General features: G+C 43.2%; 1 protein-coding gene across 9 annotated transcripts in view; it reads right to left on the reverse strand.

Moving 5' to 3' along the window:
* CLASP1 (cytoplasmic linker associated protein 1) overlaps positions 1-25,037 on the reverse strand; it is a 268,601-nt gene that overhangs the window by 72,439 nt on the left and 171,125 nt on the right. For all 9 annotated transcript variants that reach the window (XM_024197588.1, XM_029910590.1, XM_029910586.1 and 6 more), the window contains 2 exons: positions 24,377-24,544; positions 195-298 (listed from right to left, as the gene is read on the reverse strand). In XM_024197588.1, the coding sequence (XP_024053356.1) occupies positions 195-298; positions 24,377-24,544 (272 nt within the window). The remainder of the gene's footprint in view (positions 1-194; positions 299-24,376; positions 24,545-25,037) is intronic.

Genomic DNA, 25,037 nt, shown 5'->3' on the forward strand with positions numbered 1-25,037 from the left:
GAGGATTAACTAACTTCCATAATGAAATGTGGCATCGGTGCCAATACATTCAAATGCAAAACACAATGATCAAACATCGCCACAGTGTCGACATTGGCACATTTAAAACAACGGCTATTAAAAAAGAGAACATACGTACAGGTAATTTTAAGCCACTTTCTGGTGTCGGTAGCATTTTGTATTTTTCCTCTTACCAGTGCATCAGCCACAGCAGCCTCCAGATCTGTGCTTGAGCTCAGGACTCGCATGGCATTCACAGAAGCAGGCATCCTGCCTGGCTGGCCAAGTCCAAACCGGTCTGCACAAAAGACAACATTGAAAGAGATTGTTAAGTGAATTCACATTCACTCTGAATCCTAATAAGATGTCTGGCCAGGAACGCCCCAACGAAAGGCTTCGGGAACCCACAGTGCCATTTCATGAAATGTTATTTTATCCGTCACTCTGACACATTTTGCCGCTATGGTATATAAAACAAAAATACTACAAACAAACTCCAGTACTTAAGCTACCAGAGACACTATGTTTGATTTTCATAGACATATTTTACTGTTGTGAGATGGGTGGGAAAGGAATCTATTTTTCCTTTTATTTTCCTCTCTCTCTCTCTCTCTTTTTAAATTAACTCTTTTCTACTTTTATTTTGGTTTCATGAGTCACACATATATGGGACCCAATCCTGCTATTATCAAAATCAACTGTCAAACTTTCCTTGACTTCTCTGAGGCAGAATCAGGTCTACAGTTCCATTACTCACTAATTCTATTAAGTGCTGATATTGCAACTCTCTCTCTGAGCAGTCCCTACTCACAAGAGTCATTTGACTGAAATCAAATCTTGAGCTCTTACATATTAAGTTTTCAAGACTTGACAAACCACTAGATGAGGTTTTTTCCTCTCATGTGGGAAGAAGAACGTATAAAAAGGGAGAAACATTTATGATGTGATCATCTCTGAAGTGGTTCCAACTTCATCTTTGTTGTTAAATGGCTCTTAAAGGAACTGTCTAAAATTTGCCTTGGCTGAAACTTGGCCTCAATACTGTATCACAAATCAACATGCAATTTCTTTCTTTGGCAAGTAAATAAAGGGTCTGATCAGGGTTGCCACCCATCCGGGTTTTACCTGGACAGTCCGGTTTTTGGCTTGTGTCCAGATGCCATTTAGGGTTGCCAGGTGCCTGGTTTTCAACCGGAAAGTGCAGTCAAAAAGGGGACCTGGCAACCCTACAAGGCACCCGAACCAAAAGTCCGGTTACTGTGGGGCGGGGGGAAGCATTGGGTCATTAACCTGTACCAGCCCCAGCTCAGCTTGAGACGATCCAGCAAGCGACCGGGGTAGATGGGAAGAGGAGTGAGCGACGGGAGCAGGGCCTTGAGGGGAAGAGGTGGGGAAGGAGGCGGGCCCTGGGGAAGAGGCGGAGAAGAGATGGGGCCTCAAGGGAAGAGGTGGAGCAGGGGCAGGGCCTTGGGAGGAAAAAATGGTTTCCTACCTTTCATAACTGTTGTTCTTTGAGATGCGTTGCTCATTTCCATTCCATTCTAGGCGTGCGCGTGCCCACGTGTGCGGCTGTCAGAGAATTTTGCCTTAGCGGTATCCATAGGGCCGGCTGTGATGCCCCCTGGAGTGCCGCACACATGCCGTGGTATATCAGGCGCCGCTGGCCCTGTGCCCTCTCAGTTCCTTCTTGCCGATAACTCCGACAGAGGGGCAGGAGGGCGGGTAACGGAATGGACACGAGCAACACATCTCGAAGAACAACAGTTACGAAAGGTAGGTAACCGTTTTTTCTTTTTCAAGTGCTTGCTCATGTCAATACCATTTTAAGTGACTCGCAAACAGTATCAATGGAGGTGGGCTCAGAGTTCACCATCGTGCAGCTTGTAGCACAGCTCTGCCGAAGCCAGCGTCATCCCAAGCTTGCTGGGTCAGCACATAGTGTGAAGCGAATGTGTGGACAGAGAACCAGGCTGCAGCCCGACAGATCTCTTGGATCGGCGGCTAAGTGAGGAAGGCTGCCAAGAATGCCTGCGCCCTAGTCGAGTAGGTCGTCACTATCGGCAACGGGGGCACCTTTGCTAGCTTGTAGCAGTAGCGGATACAGGCCATGATCCACGATGATATTCTTTGGGCAGACACAGGGCAACCTTTCATCCTGTCTGCGATCGTCACGAACAACTGCGTTGACTTAAAGAATGGCTTCGTTCTGTCTATGCAGAAGGCCAGAGCACGACTGACGTCCAGGTTATAGCAACCTGCGTTCTTCATCTGTCGCGTGGGGCTTAGGACAAAGAACCAGCAAGTATATGTCTTGACCAGTATGGAACTGGGAGAGGACCTTGGGCAGAAAGGCCGGGTGCAGACACAACTGAACCTTGTCTTTATAGAAGACCACGTAAGGTGGTTCAGACATTAGCGCTCTGATTTCGGACACTCAACGGGCCGACGTTATGGCGACTGGAAGGAAATCTTCCAGGAGAGAAGCAGTAAGGAACAGGAAGCTAGGGGCTCGAAGTGGGGACCCATGAGCCATGACAGCACAAGATTCAGGTCCCAATGGGGTACCAGATCCTGAACATGCGGGTAAAGGCGCTCCAGGCCCTTCAGAAACCATGCCATCATAGGGTGGGTGAAGACCGACCTGCCTTGAAATGGCGGAAGGAACGCCAAAATGGCCGCCAGGTGCACCTTGACCGAAGATAGTGATAGGCCCTGGAGCTTAAGGTGCAGCAAATAGTCCAGGATGTCCTGCAGAGGGGCCTCCACAACACGGATGTGACAAGGCTTCCTGCTGCCCAGCAGGACGTCCTGGACACCGGCGGAACACTGTCGTTCATCTCCACTCAGCCACGCAGCAGCCAGGCTGTCAAGTGCAGCGTCGCCAGGTTCGGGTGCACCAGATTGCCATGGTTCTGGGACAGAAGATCTGGCCGAAGAGGCAGCTGCAGGGGGGAGCTGTCAACAGATTCAGCAGCATGCCAAACCAGTGCTGACATGGTCACAAGGGGACCACAAGGATGACCTTGGCCTTGTCTTGCTTTAGCTTCAGGAGGACCTTGTGGATCAAGGGCACCGGTGGGAAGGCGTATATCATCACTCCTGACCACGAGATCAGAAAGGCATCCAACAGGGAGCCCTTGTCCCTGCCCTGCAGAGAGCAGAACACGTGGCACTTCCTGGACGCAAACAGGTCTACCTGGGGACTCCCCCACTTGTGGAAGATCAGGCTGACTACTTCTGGATGGAGCAACCATTCATGGTGAGACGAGAAGGTTCTGGTCGGAGAACAGGCCGACACCATCAAATGGGAGGTCCTGAATAGAGGCCTGCATCTCCTGGGACAGGCCTGTGGTCTGGAGCCAGGAACTGCACCTCATAACCACTGCTGAGGCGACCACCCAGGCAGCCGAATCGGCTGCATCCCAGGCTATTTGGAGTGAGCACCGAGCCACCGCAGTGCCTTCTTCCACCAGGGTTGCAAACTCCTGGGCCACATCCTGGGCCATGGAGTCTTTAAACTAGGGGAGGGAGTCCCACAAGTTAAAATTGTAATGGCCCAAGAGGGCCTGGTGGTTCACCACCCGAAACTGGAGGCTGGCCGTTGAATAAATCTTGTGACCAAGCAAGTCCAACCGCTTAGCATCTTTATTTTTGTGGGTGGAACTGGTGGGGCCCTGCTTATCTTTTTCGTTGGCCACAGACACGACCAACAATCCTGGTGGCGGGTGGGTATATAAGTACTCAAACTCTTTTGCCGGGATGAAGTACTTTTTCTCCACTCTTTTAGACGCAAGCTGAATAGAGGACGGGGTTTGCCAGATCGACTTGGCAATGTTCAAGACACTTTCATGCACCGGGAGTGCAACCCGGGCTGGGGTGGCCGCCGAGAGCACATTGAACAATGTGTCCATCTGCTCCTCCATCTCCTCTGCTTTGAAGCCCAAGTTCAAAGCCACCCTAAGGAGCAGAGCCTGATGCTCCTTGAAATCATCCAGTGGGCTAGCTGTGGAGGGCCCCACCACCGCCCCATCCGGGGAGGATGATTGGACCACCAAGGGAAGCCCGCTGGCATCTTCCCCCGATGGGGAGGGTGGGCACCAGCTCCTCACCCGCGATGGTCACCAAAACATCCTGCATCGAACCCAGTGCCGGCGGTGGCTCAGGCAGAGGCTTCAGCCTGTCCGATGCAGTGACCGAGGTTTGGCAAGAGTGGGGCAATGGCATAATAGGAACCCCAGAGGCGTTCCAATAAGGCTATTAGGTCGTCCATTGACCCTGCTGCCAGGCCAGCCCTGATGCCGCAGACGCTCCCTCCAGGGCCCAGTCCCATTGCTGCCTGGGTGAGGGACCGAACTGCGTCACCGATCCAGAGAAGTCGTTGCCCTCCAGTGACCATGGAGGGGCCGTCGTGGCCTTGGTCTGGCAGCTAAACGTTGCTGCCGGTGACCAGGAGCGTTCCGACTGGTGCCGGGAGTTGGGAAAGCGGCATCATATCAGGGAGCAGCCTCAAGGTCTCGGCGTTGGCAACCAGCAACGTGACGTGGATCGGTGCCAAGGGGATCGTCTACGCCTGGCAGAGCTTCAGCGCGAAGACCAAGAGCGTGACGACCTAGCGCTCTGCCTTGGCTCCAGAGATCGATGGCGCTTGCTCATCCTGTGAGAGGCCTTACCAGTGGTCTTGTCCTCGTGGGTTCCATTGCCGAACACGGTGCTGGCTGCAGCGGGAGCTCCCTTGTCTCTGCAGGCGCTGAGAGCTGAGCAGGCGTCGACAGCACCGTCAGCTTTGACCCTGTACTGCTCACCGGAGTCGGTGGTGGGTTCATTCGGGTGGAGGCACTTCCCTGGCTGGAGCCCTTGTGCAGGTCCGGAATGGGCATAAGGCCCAAACAGGGTCCTTTGCCCAGAACGCCTTTATCAGGCTTGCCCGGTGCCATCTTCTTCGGCTTTGTTTTCGGCACCAGGGACGGGGAACGGTGCCTGGAGGAGTCCAGTGCCAGAGGTACGCTGTGCACGAAGGCTGAAGGGCTGGATGTCGTTTCAGACCAAGCCGGCTTCGAGGCTGGGTGCAGGGCTGCCTGCATCAGGAGGGCCCTGAGACGAATGTCGCGTTCCCTCCGTGTCTGAAGACGAAAGTTCTTACAGATGCGACAACGCTCCTTCACATGGGACTCCCCAAGGCACTGCAGACAACTATCATGAGGGTCACTAACAGGCATAGGTCTGTTACACATGGAGCAGGGCTTAAAACACAGAGAATGAGGCATGCCCCGCCTGGGGCAAATTCTCCCCTGGGACTTAACTAACTGAACACTTAACAGCTACCTAACTACTAACTAACAAACAATAGAACTATTTACAACTGAAAGCACAAGGCTGAAACAGGAAAGAAACCACTGGCTACTTGTGAAGCAAGGGACAGAGGCACTCCGACTGATCACCACGGGCAGTAAGAAGGAACTGAGAGGGTGCAGGGCTGGCGGCGTTTGATATACTGTGGCATGAGCATGGCACTCCAGGGGGCGCCACAGCTGGCCCTATGGATACCGCTACGACAAAAATCTCCGACGGCCGCACACTTGGGCATGCGCACACCTAGAATGGAATCGACATGAGCAAGCACTCGGAGAAGAAGCAGCGGTGCAGGGGGAGCCTCGGGAATCCAGTTACCAGCAATTAGAAAGGTGGCAACCCTAGGTCTGATCCCGAATGTAATGGAAAAGCTCCCAGTGATTTCAATGTGAAGAGCGCTGGGCCCAAAATGTGATTTACATCCAAAATATTGCTTGGCCTCCTTCATCATGTCCCAGGGTTTTGCATATTAATGTCATTTAGCAAAAACCCAGCAAATGGCTTATTGCAGACACATATATTAGTGTTACTAATAAAACACATACTGTCAGCCAAAGGCATACAGTAGGTATTCGAAGGGGATCAGACACAGGCAGCATTTAATTTGTAATGAAAGACGGGCCAGGGCTCAAGTAAGTAGGTGCTAGGGCGCAAGCCTAGAGGTGGCGAGGCTATGAACTGCCAAGCCTAGAGGTGCCAGGGCTCAGCCCTAGCACAAATTAAGCACTGGATACAGGGGCAGTGGACTTACCTATCATGGGCCAAATTCTGGCACCACACTGCTCATAAATACTTTCTAGTGCAGAGGAAGTATGGAACCAAGGTAGTGTACCCCAGTCCGGGCTCCACTTCTAAACAGGGAAAAGTTGCTCTGCGGATCTTTCAATGACATGAGCTACTTGGGGCATTCTGATGCCCAGAGCCAGGATTTGTATATTTATTCATGAGTGTGCCTGGACTCAGTAATGACTCATGGACAGACTACTCTCCAGAGGACATACATTTATATTGTCTTAGGGTATGTCTACACCCAGCCGCTAGTTCGGCGGCTGGCAATCGAAGTTCTGGGTTCGACTTATCGCGTCTTGTCTGGACGCGATAAGTCGAACCAGGAAGTGCTCGCCGTCGACTGCGGTACTCCAGCTAGACGAGAGGAGTACCGCGGAGTCGACGGGGGAGCCTGCCTGCCGCGTGTGGACCGAGGTAAGATCGAACTAAGGTACTTCGAACTTCAGCTACGTTATTCACGTAGCTGAAGTTGCGTACCTTAGTTCGATTTGGGGGGTGAGTGTAGACCAAGCCTTAGTGGAGAATGGTCCCGCAAATGTTACCATTTAAATAAATGGAAACCTCCTATTAGCGTAAATGATGCAGGATCAAGGTGCACACGTGCATGCCCATCTGTGGTGTACTTAAGCGGCATTTGGTCAATACACAACACAAGATCAGTGGGCAAAAGGGAGCAAGTCAAGGATTTTTTAACAGGTTTTTTGTATTTAATATTTAACTAAGGACAAATATTCTGTCCATTAAAAGTTTTGACCAAAAAGGAACATGATCATTTGTACGTGGTATAAATGTATTGCATCCTTCTATGCAACAGGGTAAAGTATTACATTCAGAAGTTTATTTGAGTGCATACACTTAATAGGGAAATAATTAAATATAAGAAAATTATGCTGGTTTACACACCTTAACATTTACATTTTAAATTCTACAGTACAGAAATCTCTTGCAAACCTCAATTATAGAGAAAAAAAATTTTGTTAACAGTTATACAAAGAACTAGAGAGAGGTGTAATTGTCCCAAAGGGAAGAATGATTTTTGTACTACTTGAATTAATCTCTTAAGGGCTCAAACTTGTAGTCTTTAGTCTGGCAAACCTCCAAGTTGAATTAAATCCGACTTTTGTCTGATTAAGGGGTTGCAGGATTAGATCAGCAATGGGAAAATAGGAGGGTGTTTTTTTTTTTTTAATTAAAAACATATTTTGTCAAGTGATGAACTGAAAACTTGATTGTTTCTATATTTATGTTTAGAAGTGGACGGATGGTAGTTAGGAGTTTCCTACTATCTTTCAGAGATGCATTATCAGATCAAACATTTTAAATTTACAACAAGTACATTTTCTACAAAACACATTACAAGGGGAAAAATAAATTGCTTAAAAACTACTGCCAAAAAGTAACCAAATCACGACATTTCACATGGAAATTAAAATTGTATGCGTTATTACTATCCCCTTTTTTAATGAACTCAGTGGCACAACTGTTATAAATACCTGACAGAAATTTCATCCCAGAATGGAAAGATCTGTAACTCCTTTAGTAGGAATGCAGAGGAGATGACACTGCATTATATAGGATACAAACTAAATGCGTTGCTACATAGATTTATGTTATGAAAGTGTACAGAAGACACGAGTGTTTTCATAAACACAGATGGATAACTGGTATATAACAAAAAGGCAGACGATGTTGAGGCAAATTGTGTTCTCAGTTATATCTGTGAAAACCTAACTGATTTAAACAGCATTGCTCAGGTGGTACTGAGAGCAGAATTCGGCCTCTTGGTATCATCACATAGCACTTTGAGTGTCATTGGTTTGCTAGTTAATTTAGCGTTGCATTAGAAAAGGGAAGACAGTTTCTGTTTTTAATGAATAACAGAATGACAAAATAATTCAGTTGTAAACCAGTTTAAATTACCCAGCATAAACAAACAAAAGGGAGCTGTTTTTAAACAAATCAGAATAAGTACAATGTGGCATGCTGGCGTATATCTTGCTCCAAGAGTACTGCTGGAATCTCTGAGATACAGATTTAAAGGTCTGAGTAATGTAACACAAAACACATTGGGCCCCAATTCCCTGATACTCTGTTCCTGCACCAAGTGCAGAAATGAGGTGGGGCATGCCCCACAGGTGTCTATATAAGCTTTTGCATCTCCCTAATTCTGTGCTGTGCTGGGGACATGCCTGGCTGCTGGCACAACTGAGAGCAGACCCGGCATCATTACGTTGGCACAGAATAGCCAGAGTACCATGCGCTCTGGTCATGCATCTTTGCTCCCCTCGCCTGAGCCACTACACTTGCTCTGGACTGGTTAAGGAACCCCCCCCCCAACATTCAGGGTATTCTGCAAGGGCCATCTTTGACACTGCCAAAGGGGCCATATTACAAAGCAGGACTGGGGCCAGTGTTTCCAAGCTGCGTACAGCTTTGTAATATGAAGTAAGTTTAAACCACCAATCTTCCTGTCTTTGAGCATGTAAGCTCTCTCTTATTTCAATGGGAACTATACAGGTTTAAGAGCTACATGAGTGGGACCATAACAACCTCAAGTTTAGACACATTTTTTTTCAATTGTATTGATGAACTCTAGTTAGACTGAAAGACTAGTAAAATGTCTTCTCTACAATTCAGAACAGTTTGTCTGAAACCTGCGTAAGGATTAAATCTTACTCTTCCAAGAGGTAACTGATTTCAGTGGGACTTCTTATGTGAGCAAGATACATGGGATTTAAAAGTCTATGCCACTTGGTTTCACGCTATTTAGTGGGATTGTTCACTATTTGGGAGTTACGTAAATGAGGGCTGAGGTTTTCAAAGGTGACTAAGGGGATTGGGCACTCAATTCCCAAGGAAATTCAGTGGGATTTGGGAGCAAAACTCACTTAGGCTCCTTTGAAAATTCCAGCTTTAGTTCATTTTTAAAAAGGAAAGTTAGGTCTATTTGTGGCCTGATTTTATCACCTGTATGGAGGCAAAATTCCCACTGGCTTTAGTTTTCTCCAGGACAAAGGTTATTTACTGTGTTATGTTTGATCATACTTTGTGGAAATTTACAGGAGCTAAAAATGTAGAATATATCATAAGCAGTGGAAGAGGAACGTGTAGTCTAGATCTTCACCTTTATTACAGTGAAATGTAATTTTTCAGTTATTTCAATTATTCTGTGAAATGCATCACATTTGAATTGTGGCCTAAAATATTCTAAAGTTGAAAGTCAGTTCAACTTAAAATTATTTTGTATAGAATCACTAGATGAAAAGAATCAATTTTGAGGGTTTGGGTTAAATAACAGTCATTTAATTCAATCTCACCCTAAGGTAAGCAGAATTTCAAATACCCTATCAAAATAGTTAAATAATTGACAATGTCATCAATGCCTCCACTCTCCCTTATGAAAAGGACAGTTTTGCAGCTACAATATTGAGCTAACTCCTGCAATCCTCACTCAGTTCTTGCCAGCTAAATTCCCACTGCGGCAAATCTTGAAGTCCTCACCCAGCTCTTATTAAAGAAAAGCTCGCACTGAAATCAACTAATTTCAAAGGCAGTTGCACGTGCTCAGTATCTGAGGATTTGGCCCATACATTCAATGGGAATTTTGTTTGAGTAAAAGGCAGGTAAGAATCTCAGGATTGATCCCATTAAAATCTAAATATTAATGGCGTGAGCTAAAGCACAGGGACTTTAAAGGGAGTCTTTCCCTTGGCTTGAGTGAGGTTTGGACCAGGCCTTAAAACATAATATATTGGAAAATGTTGTATTTGCTATTTTAAATTTTAAAAGCCCATCCAGCACTAATTTTGTGTTGGTCTTGTGCATCTGGGGCTTGATCCTGCAAGGTACTGAGTGGTCTTAACTCCCATTGACTTAGATGGGATTTGGGAATACTTAGCAATATACAGGATCTGGCCAGTAAGGGTCCAATCCCAAGCACTTGAGTGCTCAGCATCCCTGCGGATGTATCCCACGTTACACAGCTGATCAATTTGCAGGGTGGAATTAAGAATGCCCTGGATCACCCTGGGTTTGTTTGTACACTGCTCATGATGTTCCTAAAGTACATAAAGAAAATTAAAAACATTCAATAAATTAAAATAAAAAAGCATGTTAAACAAAAACCCCACAGTAATGAAAAGCACATGCCAAGTGCTGGCTGATATGCATGACAGCAAATGTTAAAATGATTGTAAAACAAGACTAATATTAAGAAGCAGATTCATGCAGTTAGCACTTGTTCACCTGACTGCCCAACAGAATCAGCAGTGGAGAGAGCACTAGTGGACCTGGAATGACGTCGAGAAGCTGCAAGTAAAAGGAATGGCAACACCCACAGGATTAACACACAAGTACCCAACACAGAAAATGCCACAGTCCAAAAGGGATGCACACAATTACTACCAACATGGGTGTTTTATAGTGAAAGGAAATGCTGCCGCGTATGAATGCACAACAAGTACAGTGCAAGCCCCAAGGCAAAATCTCTATCGGCAGCTTCCTCCTTTCCCCCCCACAACCACAAACACAATGTGTGACAAACAAATACATTGTTTTTAAGAGTACCAAACTGTGTGCAGTTCAGCAAAGACTGGTGAGTGCCAGTCATGTTCCAGAACCACAGATCCTAAAAACAGCTAGTATGAGAATGTGGAACATTTAACCCCATAACAGGATTTAGATGTGATCCATCTAAATCCCAAAGTGAAGCCAAGAGGAATGATTAGAAATTGTGCTTGAAAATATTTTTCACAATATTCTACTCTATAAACAAGAAACAATGTCAATAACAAGACCAAGACCAATTCAGTAAAATGAGTTGTCACGAAAGTGTAAGGAGTCATACCGGGAAATAAATAAGCCACTGAGCACAGCTCTTTTGTTAATTAGTTTTACACACACACACACACACACACACCATTGTGGCTATGATAGCTATAGCGTAACATTTTTGTATATAGTTATTGTGTTTATATAAATGTATTATATACATACATATATGTATGTGTGCATAGAGAGTGTAATATATACACAAACATACTCAAAATGTTATAGCAACCAACCTTTATAAAGTAGCAATGGCGGCAGTTAAGATTGAATTCCATCTTCCATTTTAGCCCCTTATTTTCAGTGGTTCATAACTTTGACAAATTCCTTTAGAGCAGAAGTTTTCCAGTCTTAGTTTCAGCACAAAGATTATTTGTTTTTGAATGTTGGAAAAAATCTGGTTCAGCCATTTCTGAATTATGCAAGTGTTTTTAAAGAGCTTTTTCCCATATGTCTAGCAAATCTGTGCTCACATAACTCAAAAACACTTAAGTCTAGAAACTCTAAAATAAAGGCCCGATTCTGCACTCTGCTCATATGAGTAATCCTCAGTCAATACAATAGTCCTACTGAAGGCCTTATTGTTTGATTGTCGCTATTAATTCTTGAAGAAAGCTACATTTGAACATGGTTCATAATTTATAAAGATATATACACGTTGTCAATGGTGCACATATATGCACATTACAAGAATTTAAAGGATTTTTTCTATTTAATTGCCAAACATTTGTAAATGCAACATTAAAATTACATACAAAAAGTGAGGGGAAAAAATTAAAAATACGTTTCTCACAGCAATGGGATCTTGGCCATAAGATATTCAGGGTGTGCAATGCACTATATAAAAATGGAGTCTAAGGCCCCATGCATTTATTCAAGTAAGCAGTGATATCAAAAATGACTCATGAAAGTAAGGTTTGCAGGATCAGTAAAGAGTTACATATTAAACTTCACAAGGCAGACCCTCCATGTACGTATACGGATCCTCCTGCAGGATCAGGGCCTAAGAAGAAACAAAGGAATACAAAATACCTATACTTGAGCAATGTGACCAAGTTAACATTACTGCGGGAACTTTATCTTCCGCATTTCCTGATTTAGATCCCAGTCCTGCAAGCTGCTGAGTGCAGGCAGACATTTATACCTGCATAGAGCCCCAGTGATATCACGGGGACCATGTGAAGCCGCTTGAAAGATCAGGCTTTTAGTGTGATAATGACCAAAACATTAGGTTACCACAGGATTTTTATATTTAGTAGAGTCCAGTGGCATACAAGTTAATATTTACAATGTGAGTAAAACGACACTTGGGACGCTTCTCAGAGCACCCAGGACTGTGAGTCTCCTTGTTACGACTTGCCTCCAGAGGGAGGGAGTCTTACCAGTACCTGCTAGGTGTTAGCTCCCTAACAAACAGCCTGTCAGCTACTCAAGCACTCTCCTCTGGGCTACACAAGCCCTGTCTTTGACCTTCCAGGTTGACAACAGATGCACTCCAGCCCCTGAATACTTTCGAAGTGTCCCCCTGTGGCATCCAGCCCATGATCAAGGGATACCCAGAGAAATCCCAGATCATCTGTTCCCCAAATAAAAGTTCACCACCATTTACCAGTTTCATCTTTAGACCATGCTCCTGTAATATGCACAGCACTTGAGTTCAATTATAAAACAAACAAATGTATGTAAGAAAGAATAGAGATTCAAATAAAAACCTAGTTACACAAGAACAGACCTTTGATGTATACCTCAAGATAGGGTTCCCTCCCCACACCTGCTGCTTACCTCTCTCTGTTAGGGTATGTCTACACTAGAAACGCTACAGAGGCACAGCTGCTGGTGTGCCACTATAGTGTGGCAACTTACTACAGTGATGGAAGGGGTTCTTCTGTCACTGTAGTAAATCCATCTCTCCAAGAGGCAGTAGGTAGGTTGATGAAAGAATTCTTCCATCGACCTAACGGAGTCTACACTGGCAGTTAGGTCAGCTTAACTGCGTCACACAGGGTGGGAAGATTTTCACAGCCTTAAGCGATGTAGTTAGTTTAACCTAACTTTGTAGTATAGACCAGGCCTTAGTTTCCTTCTCAAGTCTCCGCCAGCTCATTTGACTTAGAATGCTACCAGAATCCTATTGTATGACGTACAGTACACAACGTTACCCTCTGGAGATGGGGGTGGGGGAGTGGGAGACACCTGTCTGGAAGAGTTTGTCTCAAGGTATGTGAGGAGCCTATTATCTGTAGTTGTTTCTCACAATGGCTAGGACTACCAGCATGACACAGCCTTTCATTAGAGTTCTTCCATGACATTATGTTGGTGTACCCCAGGGATCCCTGTACCCCGTTGCACCCCAGTGCACTCTGCGAGTTGGCATCAAGAGATACTTGAGTCACAACACTGTGTTAAAAAACCATACTAATTAGTGTTTCCTTGAAAACGTTACTGAATTCAATAAAAATACTCTGGCTGAGTCACATAGTTTTGGCTTAAACTGATGTATGTATACTTCTTTCAGGTAATAATTCTACAGCACAAAGTTTATGACTTTAGGCACTTATTCCAATGTATGACAGTCATTTCAGTGAAAATACACAAAAGTAGACAAATAAATTGGTTGTACTACAATTATGCTGGTTTCTTATTGCACTGGAATTTTCTATCTATTTTTTTCTCTAGTGGTTCCTATTTACTCACTGAAGTGATAATCCCCAGGCTATCCCATCCAATGTTACATTTTAAATTAACTATTTTTCATCTGTGTAATAAATCATTCAAAAAAGTAACCAAATATAAAGTGAAACAATTTGTATAAATATTTTGTAGTATATAATAATAATAATCAATGTATGGGTCAGATCTTCAGCTGCCATAGACCAGCACAGCGTCACTGAATTCAATGGAACCAGGCCAATCTCCAGCAGTCGAGGATCTGGCCCAATGTATTTATCTTTAGATCAAGGACCCGAAGGAAGTATTTCCACCAATATATTTTTGAGGTTTCAACTAACATACTGTCACTAAAAGGAAAATGTACGGTGTAGACCAATACCAACATAATGCCATTGAATGTAATAAGTTACTGCTGAAACCAGGCATTCTCCATCCAGTATGTTTATGCAAAACAGCATCATCTAAAAATGATATAATTGAGCTTAGAAACATAAATACAGAAGTAGTATCTACTGCGTTGCTTATTTATTATCTCTCACTGGCTCCAATATCAAATTGGCTTCATTTATAAATCAAAAGGTGATCCCTTCTACCTGCCAGCCCCATAAACTCAGTGTGGGCTCTGATAATTAAGCTGGCATCCTTTTACCACTTCTCACCAGAACAGACAGAACAGAGCTGGTGATTTTGTGGTTGTCTCCGGAGTCGGATCAGGAAACCACCTCATTCTTCAGTTGCTGCTCCCCAGCGCTACCAAAGTGAAAACCTTGCCGTGCACAGTAAAGCAAGTAGACACTTTCCCTTTGGGCCAAACTCTGCCCTCGGTTACACTCATGCAATTGCATGGCTATCAGTGGGAGTTTTATGAGCATACCACCAGGATACTATTTAGCCCAGTGGGGGCAGAAGTGAATAAGAAGGTGATAATTTTATGTAATTGTTTTATTTTGACTACAATAACCACACACATTTAATATGACATTTTTCATTTAGATCAACCCCCACCTCCAAATAAAACACTGCATTTCAATGTATGCCCGTATATTTTCACTACCTTCTCACAACTGGATATGTATGATCATACCAGCCGTTACTTTATAGAATGCCAACCAAGGGGCCCTCTTCATAAACACATTGGTATAGTAAAGGATAGCTTTGTGTGTCCAATTGTCTCCAAAACTGATAAAACTATGCATCTGCATTTTAATATCTGAGCAATGTGTGGCCAAATACATACCGTACATCGGAACCTACTTGAAATATGAATACAAAGATACTAACTCACTACCGGTTACTTTTAAAAAATCTTTTGTGGTAATGTACTTTATTCTGGGTAAAGCACATTATTCAAAACAGAAATAGCTGTGATCAGAATACAGGGGTCCGAGAAAGGTCAGATCCATGATGCAGTGCCAGAAAATGGCATCAACAAGGATATCCATGCTGATGCCTTAAGAACTACTGTTTGCTCATCCTGTATGTAGAAATCACTGCAAACTTCTTGCAAGAGTTCAAGGGTCACATTCTAGATCTACAGATGAAGATGAGAAAAAAACCCCAACAACAGAAATGCTGTTGCGGAAGGTCACCAAACACAGAGGCCCCAATTTTGACCTCAGCTATAGGACACATGTTCTTATTCGTCTGATCCAAAGCCCAGTAAAGACAACAGAAATCTTTCCATTGACTTTGTTTAAGGGGCTTTGATCAGACCCTATCTCAACAACAGTTCCATGTGTTACCTGGAATCTTGATCTCAGAACTTGGCTTGAGAGTGATTTTCAAATAATTTGGTTTAAATATTTACATTCTCTCCCTGCTCCCCTCATTTTTAATAACGTGCATGTAGTACCATTGACTTCAACAGGACTACTATCCCTGACTGAGAATTGCAGGACTTGGTCCATTTCTTTCAGGGTAAATTTCATCCATAATTATCTCAGATCTAAATCAGTTTTGTAAAGAGATGTTCAAAAAAAATGAGAGGGAGAGATTTTCACAGTTCCCCTTTCAAACTCAATTTTTTGTAACCTATATTATCTAATGAAAAACAAGTCCAAAGTATTGGAATGGGAGCCTCAAGTATCCCAGTTCACATTAACATTTTGACTAGATAGCTAAGTATCAGGGGAAGCATGAGAGAGGAAAAAAAATTCCTAATGTAGCCTCTTATGGAATACCCTTTTTCAGATTAAGCTAAGGGTTCAATTCTACTTCCATTAAAGTCAATGGGAATTTTGCCATTGATTTCAAATGGGAGCAGAAGCATCCCACCCCCATGGATGACAATCTGAGTCTTTCCATTGACTGTATTGAGAACTGGATCAAGTCCTAAAGAAATAGCCCGAGATTAAATGATAAAAGCAATAATGGAAACACCACTTATATTGATATCAGTTCCAAAGACAAGATTAATCAAGAAGTATAAGTTAGTCAATTAATGAAATTTCATAGTAATGGCAATTTAATGGAATTAGCATAGTACTCCCCAATACCGCACACTGTCCGAGAGTACTTTTCTTCCTAGCACTGAGCCAAACAGCCTCAGATCTACACTGCAAATCTTTGACTTTCATATTTCACTCTCCCCACATGCTGTACAAACACAGGAAGAGAAGAATTATCAGAGTTGAGGACCAAAGGGGAGCATTTTGCTCATCTTGTTTTACCTCCCTTCCTGGTCTGACTGGAGCGCATAATACACAGATACCTCAGTTCATTTACTTATGCAACTCTTGCTTCCAATTCTGTAAATTAAAGTGAAATCAAGCACAAATGTGTATTCCAGCTCCCACTTACATATTACTCCATACAATTGTACTTTGTCACCAGTTATAAAGCTAGATCCTACAGCTTTTGCATATACCAAGCCTGCCAGATTGAATCCATAATAATTTCTTTCCCCCAATTTGAAAACCAAACCCACAGCTATAGAATTGCTATGTAAACAGATAGGCCTCAGAGATCAACTGTATTTTGTCCTGAGATGATGAACAAAGCTTTTGTACAACAGGTGATGTATTCTGTTGGATATGAAATGACATTTGATCAGAAACATTAACTATCCTGCCATTTCAGCCCTATGAAGAACAAAAATGTCTGCATACGATAAACCGTAATGAGATTTTATATTTGTACTGTACGTTTAAACTGAATAACCATGCTAATTTCAGTCCTCAACCTTTCAGAGTGCTGAAGATGCTCAGACTTGAGGAGAATTTCCATCAGAATGGCATGTCCAACTTACGAATCAGTGGCTGACGGCTCTGTATAGAACCTTTACATAAAAAGAATTTTGATCTCTTAACTGGGGTTTAGTGTGAAATTGTTGCTTCTCTTTTTGTATCTAGGTTTCAGATCAGTTCGTGTATAATTAAAGTCACTCTGCAATAGGTTTTGTGGTGCTGCTAACCATACTCTGAGCCGTACAAGTAGGATTGCTTTCATAGTTATCCATCAAAACACTGGAACAGTCTTTTTAGGTGAAACATTGCAGAGGTCTGTACAAATGGACTTAAAGACATTGAAATTATCACAGGAGTTCAGGATCAAGGGACTTTCTACTAAAAGAAAACACTGAGAACCAGAACTGAAACATGCAGAAGAGAACAAAAAGGAAGCAGGGCTGGAAAGGGGGAGTGTACGGAAGTGAACAGAGGAAGGAAACAAGCTCATTCCACCTGGCAGTGTCTTGGACAGACAAGCAGAATGGGGAAAGGGAAACCGACCCTTAAAGCTCCAATGCCTACATGTACTCACCAAGTGGAGGGAAGCCCCGAGCAGGGCTTGTATCTCGACTGCTCTCACGGCTGGTATCGCGGCTGCACCCCTGACTCATGCTGGGTCGGGGGATACGGCTGCTCCGTGCTAGCATGCAGCATGGAGAGTTTCAGAGAAGGTGAACAAGTTTAATGAGGACAGACAGCTTATCAAGTCAAGTCACATTTCTGTTAGTTAAGGTAATTATTACATTAGTAATTATCATCTGCTACAGCCACCTCAGGCTTTTCACAAACCAACTGTGTCACACGCTGAGCTGTGTTTTTAACTGGAAGTTTCAGCCCCACTGAATGTCTGGCTGGCACAGTATGTTTGTCTCTCAGGCAATCCAAGCTTTGTTATTTGAGTAGAGCAGGAGATCTTCATTCATTTAAAGAGTGGCTGAGCGCTACTGCTACAGAAGCATGCAAAACAGCTGAGGCTAAAAGAAACCTTTCTGGAAGAATATTTGCTTAATTAGAAGAAGGAAGAAGCGTTTGTAACATGATCAGAATTTTTTTAAAAATCATCACAAAAGAGAAAGCCATTTCTATGTATGTTTGGCTTTTGCAAGGATAGTTTTCTCATGATCAAAATTTTGGGGGAAAACAAGACATTGCAGCGTACAGATTTACAGAGGTAAATTCCCCTTTGAAAGATATTGTGAATAGAGAGGGTTACAAAGCAGTTTGAATTTCAAGACCACATGGGTTTCAATGGTTTCGGTCCTTTTACCAAAAGCTGCCTAATTTTTATCGCCTAAACATATCTAAAAGCAGAAATACACTCCACAAAAGGTCCTTGTCATGCACTCCTTTCCCCAACAAAACTCTCATTGGGCCAGATTCTGATCTCAGGCACATTGATAATTCTGCTGATAATTCCAGTCACTGTCACTCCATTGAAGATCAGTAGCCAAGATTAAAAACTGGCCCACCAGCTTCAGTGGGAGTTTTGCCTGAATAAGGAGAGCAGGATTGGGCCCTTAGAGGGTTACTTAACCTATCAGTTAAGAGTAAATTTAAGTACGGGGTAAAAAGTCAACAACAAAACTGCCTCATGTAAACCGTAACTGGATTATTCCTTTGTAAACTCTGTTTTATTTGGATATGGTAGCAACATGCCAATGAATCATAACTTGTAAATTAGTTCTGCATAAAAGAGAATGCACTGTATCACATTTGTACATGTAACAAAGAGAACCTGAATTACAATTAAGCGCAGTGAATATATCTTGAATAATTAATCACTGTACTAGTCTTTGGAAACGAGAGTAGCTACTTTTAAATGAGTAGTCAGGAAAAGCCCTGAAGGAACTGTTCACAGTGTCTGGTCTAAAATCAGATCCTTTAGCTTTGACTTGGATGGCCAGGGTGCAGAGATGCACATACCTTAGTGCTGTCACCTACTCTGCCTGTCTGCTCCATCATCAGTACTCAGCAGGATGTTCATATTTGCAAAATTATGTCGAATGCATGCCTTTGAGTGCAGAGTCTTATAAATGTTTATAGTGCCTGCTCACGGATAGAGGAGGCTGGGGATAGTGCAAACAGAGCCATGGTAATAGAAAAATTTAGCACACTGGGACTATTTTATAGAATCATCAAGGAATGTGATAATAAATTAAATATTTTTGCAGTCCTCACTATTGAAGAATAGAATATTAGGGTACGTCTACACTTACTTCCTGGTTCGGCGGCAGGCAATCGATCTTCTGGGATCGATTTATTGCGTCTTGTCTAGACACGATAAATCGATCCCGGATCGATCCCGGAAGTGCTCGCCGCCGGTACTCCAGCTCGGCGAGAGGAGTACGCGGCATCGACGGGGGAGCCTGCCTGCCGCGTCTGGACCCACGGTAAGTTCGGACTAAGGTACTTCGAATTCAGCTACGTTATTAATGTAGCTGAATTTGCGTACCTTAGTTCGAAGTGGGGGGTTAGTGTGGACCAGGCCTTAGGGATGAGGAGGACAGAGTCACAGTAAATTATTTGTTTTTATATTATCAGTTAAGTACTGGGCCTATCACCCTTCAAAGTATCCCTTGAAGTATAACAGTACAGGACAAAATAGAATCCTTCCCATATAGAGTCAGAAATTCAGATATAAACTGTTGCCAGATCCCTGGTTTCTCAAGCCCCTCCCAGTTTTGCAAAACCCAACTCATACATCTGTTTGATGAATTAATGGTTCTGATGTCTGAACTTTGATGTTGAACAATACAAGATGAACTATAGACCAACTTGATAATAACACCACCATGCCCAGAAGCCGAGAAAGTTATGAAGGAGATAGAGAGGTGGTGTTATAATAAGTAGGATTATCATGGGGTGAATGAAATTAGGACCCAAAAATACAGACGCCTCAGATTGGAACAGGAAGCTTAAGAGTGAGCTTTGGGTGAAAAGGAAAACTCCCAAACGTAATCTATATGAGAAATATACTTATTTGGAAGTATGGGGTTCTCTAAAAGTAGGACTGTTCACTCTTGGGTCACATGCTTACATGTAAATCTTGGCAGCCTTCACATGAAGGTAGTTTGCACAGGTATTCCTTTATCACAAGCACTTTCATGAAATTTATCTTTCATCTGTCAGTCTTCTTCCTGATTTAAGCACCCTAGGCCTAGCACATATTCTCAGTCCAATAGACGTGATCACTATAGAATGAACGATACAGGCAACACATTTTTCTTTATTAACGGATTAAAAAGCCTGCATGCCGTATGACGCATTTGTACTCTTGGATATTACAAATCAAAACAGAATACTGGGATCCGATGCCACCCACTAGACACAATATCCGAGGAACCAGAAAAATATATTCTGATTTCCTAATGTAATGAGTGATATTTAAATATGAGACATGTATGTTGGTGGATGGAGATACATACACAAGGGAAAGAGAATGAATGATGGGAATAGAAGGACCACAGAAAAGAAAAATGACATGAACTCCCAGGGATTTTCCCTGCAGGTCTCCATTGCCTTGAACACGGGTCATTTTAGGTACAAGACAAATCGTGGCTGTACAGGATGCCACATTTCAGGGGTTGTCATGATTCAGAGGGGAGTCTGTCTGCAAGAAGAAGTCATCCAGCCAGAAAGGTCAGACAGCCAGAAGACTTGACTTCAGGATCCCATTCCAAAAAGTATGGACCACAAGGCAGGCAGCCAGCTGGACAGAAGACAAGTTCCAAAATGAGGGAAAACTAAAGAGCTGGGGAAGACAAAATTATAACAGTGGATGGATGCATAGAAAGAAAGCGGGATCTGCTATTTCGACTCAGGGGAAGTGGGGGGCCTCTAAAAAAAAATTCACCTTGGGCACTCAACAATAAGCTGTGGGCCAGCCTTCGGTGTGACTGAGTGCTCTCAATACAATGCAGAGGAGACTTTCCAAAGGCATTCTGTATACTACAGACTTTCCAATCTCATCTAAAAAGGTATAAGGAGGAGATTGTTAGCTCAGTTAATTAGAAAAATATATGGCAATAGTGGGCCAAACCCTGCTTGTCTTACTCATGCAGATTGTCCTGGAGAAGCTAAAGGGTTGACTCATGTGACCACCACTAGTAGGATTTGGCCCATCTCCTTGGTTGTTCAGCTAATGTATGCAAGACACTTGAAACTTATACAAATCACAGTTCAAGTAGATATTAAGGGCACAGTGCTGGGGTCCATGCGGTCTCCTTTGCAGCAGCTGATGCAACTCAAAGGCTCTGCAAAACCTGCTTAAGCAGCCACCAGATAACACCCACAGCAAAGAGGCAGAGTACAGCTGGCAGCCTACTTCAAGAACTGCCTTGTTTATTGTAGCAGCCAAATGTGGGCTGAGCCCTTAAAAACATTGGGGGGAGGAAGTTAAATGATTTTGATGGTAAACTGGGCCTGCTACCAGCAAGTTCATCAGCTAACATTCTGAAGGAGAACAAACTTTATCCTTGAATATCTATAATCCTTTTAGAATCCAACTGGTGCATGGGGATTTAGCCACTCAGCTCCCAAACTCATCATCAGTGCATTTAACTCTCCAAAGAGAAGTGCGTTGTTTACCTCACAGCATCTATTCAGTGTAATGCTAACTGAGATACATATTGACAGGTTTCAGAGTAGCAGCCGTGTTAGTCTGTATCCGCAAAAAGAACAGGAGTACTTGTGGCACCTTAGAGACTAACAAATTTGTTAGTACTCCTGTTCTTTTTGAGATACATATGATAATGCTAACCGAGATACGTATGACACACAGGTAACACTGGTCTTCCTACAGAACCCGCTTGAAGCAGATGCCTACAATATCAGATGCATTTCCTTGCTACAGAAACTTTCATTCATGGATCTCCAAGTAATTTATAAACATTCCTGGGAGGTAAAGAAGGATGGTCTTCCCATTGTACAGATGCTCAGGGAGGTTTACAGCTCCACTGCATCTTATAGGCAAGCCCCCATGTTGGGGGGGGGCATGGAGCCCGACCAGTCCAGTAGACTCTCCAAGAGACATGTTAACTCACAAAGGCACAGTACATCCCACAAGTGTCCATCAAAGAAAGGAAGGTACCCACTGCTACACCCCTTGCCAATAGGGAAAGGGAAAGAGGCCAGGAAAGGACTATGGCCCTGGTTCTGTGCCCCTTTGTGGGGCTAGTGCCACTACCACTAATAGTCTCAAAGTCTTTGCCCTCAGAGGAGCACAAAATCTGCCCTCGTGGATGGCCTCTGCATGGAGTATCCTGGTGGTGGTGCATGAGGAGATAAGCTCCTAGCATCCGCCTTCTCTTGCATACGCAACACAGACAGTCACAATCTGGCCCTAAATTACTTACTCAGAAACCACACAAGTCAGTGGCTGAGCCAAGAATAGGACCCAGGAGTTCTAACTTCCAGTGCTGTAATGGTCTGATTTTTCAACACTAATGAACACCCAAGACAGCTGCAAGAGTTGGGCACATTTGAAAATTAAGCCATTTACTACTAACCACTTCCCTCAAAGCTAAGGATCCAATTCAGCACAGTAGTTAAGCATGTGCATAATGTTAAGCATATGAACTACTCACTTGCTTAACATACTTAAGAACCTTGTTGAATCACAGCCCGAGAGAGCCTATCAATAGGCTTAGGATGTACTGGATGGGAGGTGCTAGTTGATGAAATGGGCAGCTCTATGACTGGTGAGGGTAAATAGGATCTGAGACTCTTAAGAAAGTAAAATATAAAATATAACTTAATCCAAACAAATGTTTTTGTTTTATATAGTGTCCAGTTTTTTTAAAGATCCAATAAAGCTGCAGAGTTTCTGCATTTGAGTATTAAACAAATACAAAACTCATAAAACACCTTGATCCCAATGACAGCCCAAAAGAACAGGCTTCAACCATCAACCCAGAAGGAAAGAAAAGACTGACAGATTTGATAGCATCCTCACACTCCCAAGGATTGAGCACTGATGATTTTTGCAGGGGAGGCATATAATAGTGATGGGGTATAAGTTACCCTTTTATAGGAAATTCTCCAAGGCTCCCATAATTTACTTGAATGCACACAACCCAAGAGTGATTTATGCAAAATAAATTCCCTTCAGATAATAAGCACTGTTTCAAAATAGTCCATGTAACATGATTATCAGCATAAACAGAAACATGATGGTAACATCAGAGTTTGTTTCATTTTAACGGACAATACTAGTTTGCAGAATGACAGTAGAATAGTTAACTTCAGTAAGTAAGGGGGCAGCTTGGATTTTAAAAAAACTAAACAAAAGAGCACAATATATTTATACAGACGTAATAAAAATAGATAATATCAGAGGAGAAGAAATTTGAATTTTGCAAAATATTCACCATAAATAATGTAAAATGTAATGGATCATAATTCAGGATATGCTCTTAGAGAGACCTCCTAAGATCATTTCAATAAATCTGTAAGGAGTACTTCTATGTTGACATCTAATATGCTATAAACTGAGCAGTGGGCTTAAATTTAAAAGAAATCCTAGCCCTATTGAAGGCAAAGGCAAAAACTCTCATTTACTTCAATGAGGCTACAATTTCACACAATGAGTTTAGTTGCAACTTCTTATAAGCTCTGTAAAACGCTATTATCTTTTTTTTAATGAAAAAATCATTTCTAAGAATTTCTTTTCCCATGTAAACTTTGGTTAATTTCTGCAAATACTCACATTTTATATCAAAGTCATTAGCGGCAATAAGTATAGCTTTGGCTTATCCACAGAACATACACAGAGAATCATTTCTGCTTTCATTCAAAAGGATGGCTGTGTTTGTGAACATCTCTGGAATAATGCTTGTTCAATTAATTTAAACCGAATTAGAGAGATCACTGGTAAATTTGAAAACAAAAGTGCATACAGAATATTTATACAACAGCCAATGAGTCTCGACGTAGGACAAAAATATTGGTGAGCAAAATACTTAGCACGTGAATCTAAAATGCAATCTAATAAAAGACTCCAGGATGTATGAGGTGATGCACATAAACTGTTCAGTGTGCCATATTCCAAAAACAGGTCCCAAGCCTGCAAGGTGCTGAGTGCCCTCTGACGTCAATCAATTCCCAGGGATTTCAGTCAGAGGGTGTTCAGCATTTCACAGGAATTGCTCAGCTCCTCGCAGGATTGGGCCATACAGTTTTATTTAAGCGTGAGATTCTTGCAATGGTGGGCTTTCCCCTTCACTTAATTCTTTCTTCATCCTGACTCAGAAACAACAAAGATGATGCCACAATTTCGAACAGAAGGCACCATACACTCTTTTGACCCACTCTGAAAACAGAGATCACATGGAAAATTAAAATGACGTTTTAAAAACCGAATCACTAATAATGTTTCCTCACATTGAAATTAATTTAATAATTTAAGGATTCAAAAGCGCATGACGGTAAAATGCAGTCATGTCATTTCCTTGTTAGCATGAATAACCTTCCCTTGGGCAAGCTGGTCGAGATGTCATGTCGGTGAGAATTCTTACCTAGTCCTATTCTGTTGGGGCTTGTCTCTCGGCTGCATCCCTGGCTTCGAGGGATCTTGCTGCGTTTCTCTGAGGATGATGGCACTGGTGGGACTCTAGCTGTTCCGCTGGTCAGTCCGCCGTACGCACTTCCCAACAGCTTGCCAGGAGAACTAGACCGGCTGCCAGCTACAAAGGAACCAGAAGTAAGGAAGCATGATAAATCTTCTGGACAATTCAAAATAGGGATTTTAAACACTTTTAAACAGGCCTGGAATAAAGAGGGCTCCATCTAAGGCTTGGTCTACACTTACCCCCCAAGTCGAAGTAAGGTACGCAAATTCAGCTACGTGAATAACGTAGCTGAATTCGACATACCTTACTTCGAACTTACCGCGGTTCAGACGCGGTCCACACGCGGCAGGCAGGCTCCCCGTCGACTCCGTGGTACTCCTCTCGTTGAGCTGGAGTACCGCAGTTGACGGGGATCACTTCCTGGTTCGATTTATCGCGTCCAGACCAGACGCGATAAATCGAACTCGGAACTTCGATTCCCAGCCGCCGAACTAGCGCGGCAGTGTAGACCAGCCCTAAGAGACTGATCCAAAGCCTGCTGAAGTTAATGGAAGTCTTTCCATGTGCTTTGGCTCTAGGGTGACCAGACAGCAAGTGTGAAAAATCA

Source organism: Terrapene carolina, unplaced genomic scaffold (assembly GCF_002925995.2).
Source record: "Terrapene carolina triunguis isolate 2854851 unplaced genomic scaffold, T_m_triunguis-2.0 Scaffold62, whole genome shotgun sequence".
NCBI classification, from domain to species: domain Eukaryota; kingdom Metazoa; phylum Chordata; order Testudines; family Emydidae; genus Terrapene; species Terrapene triunguis.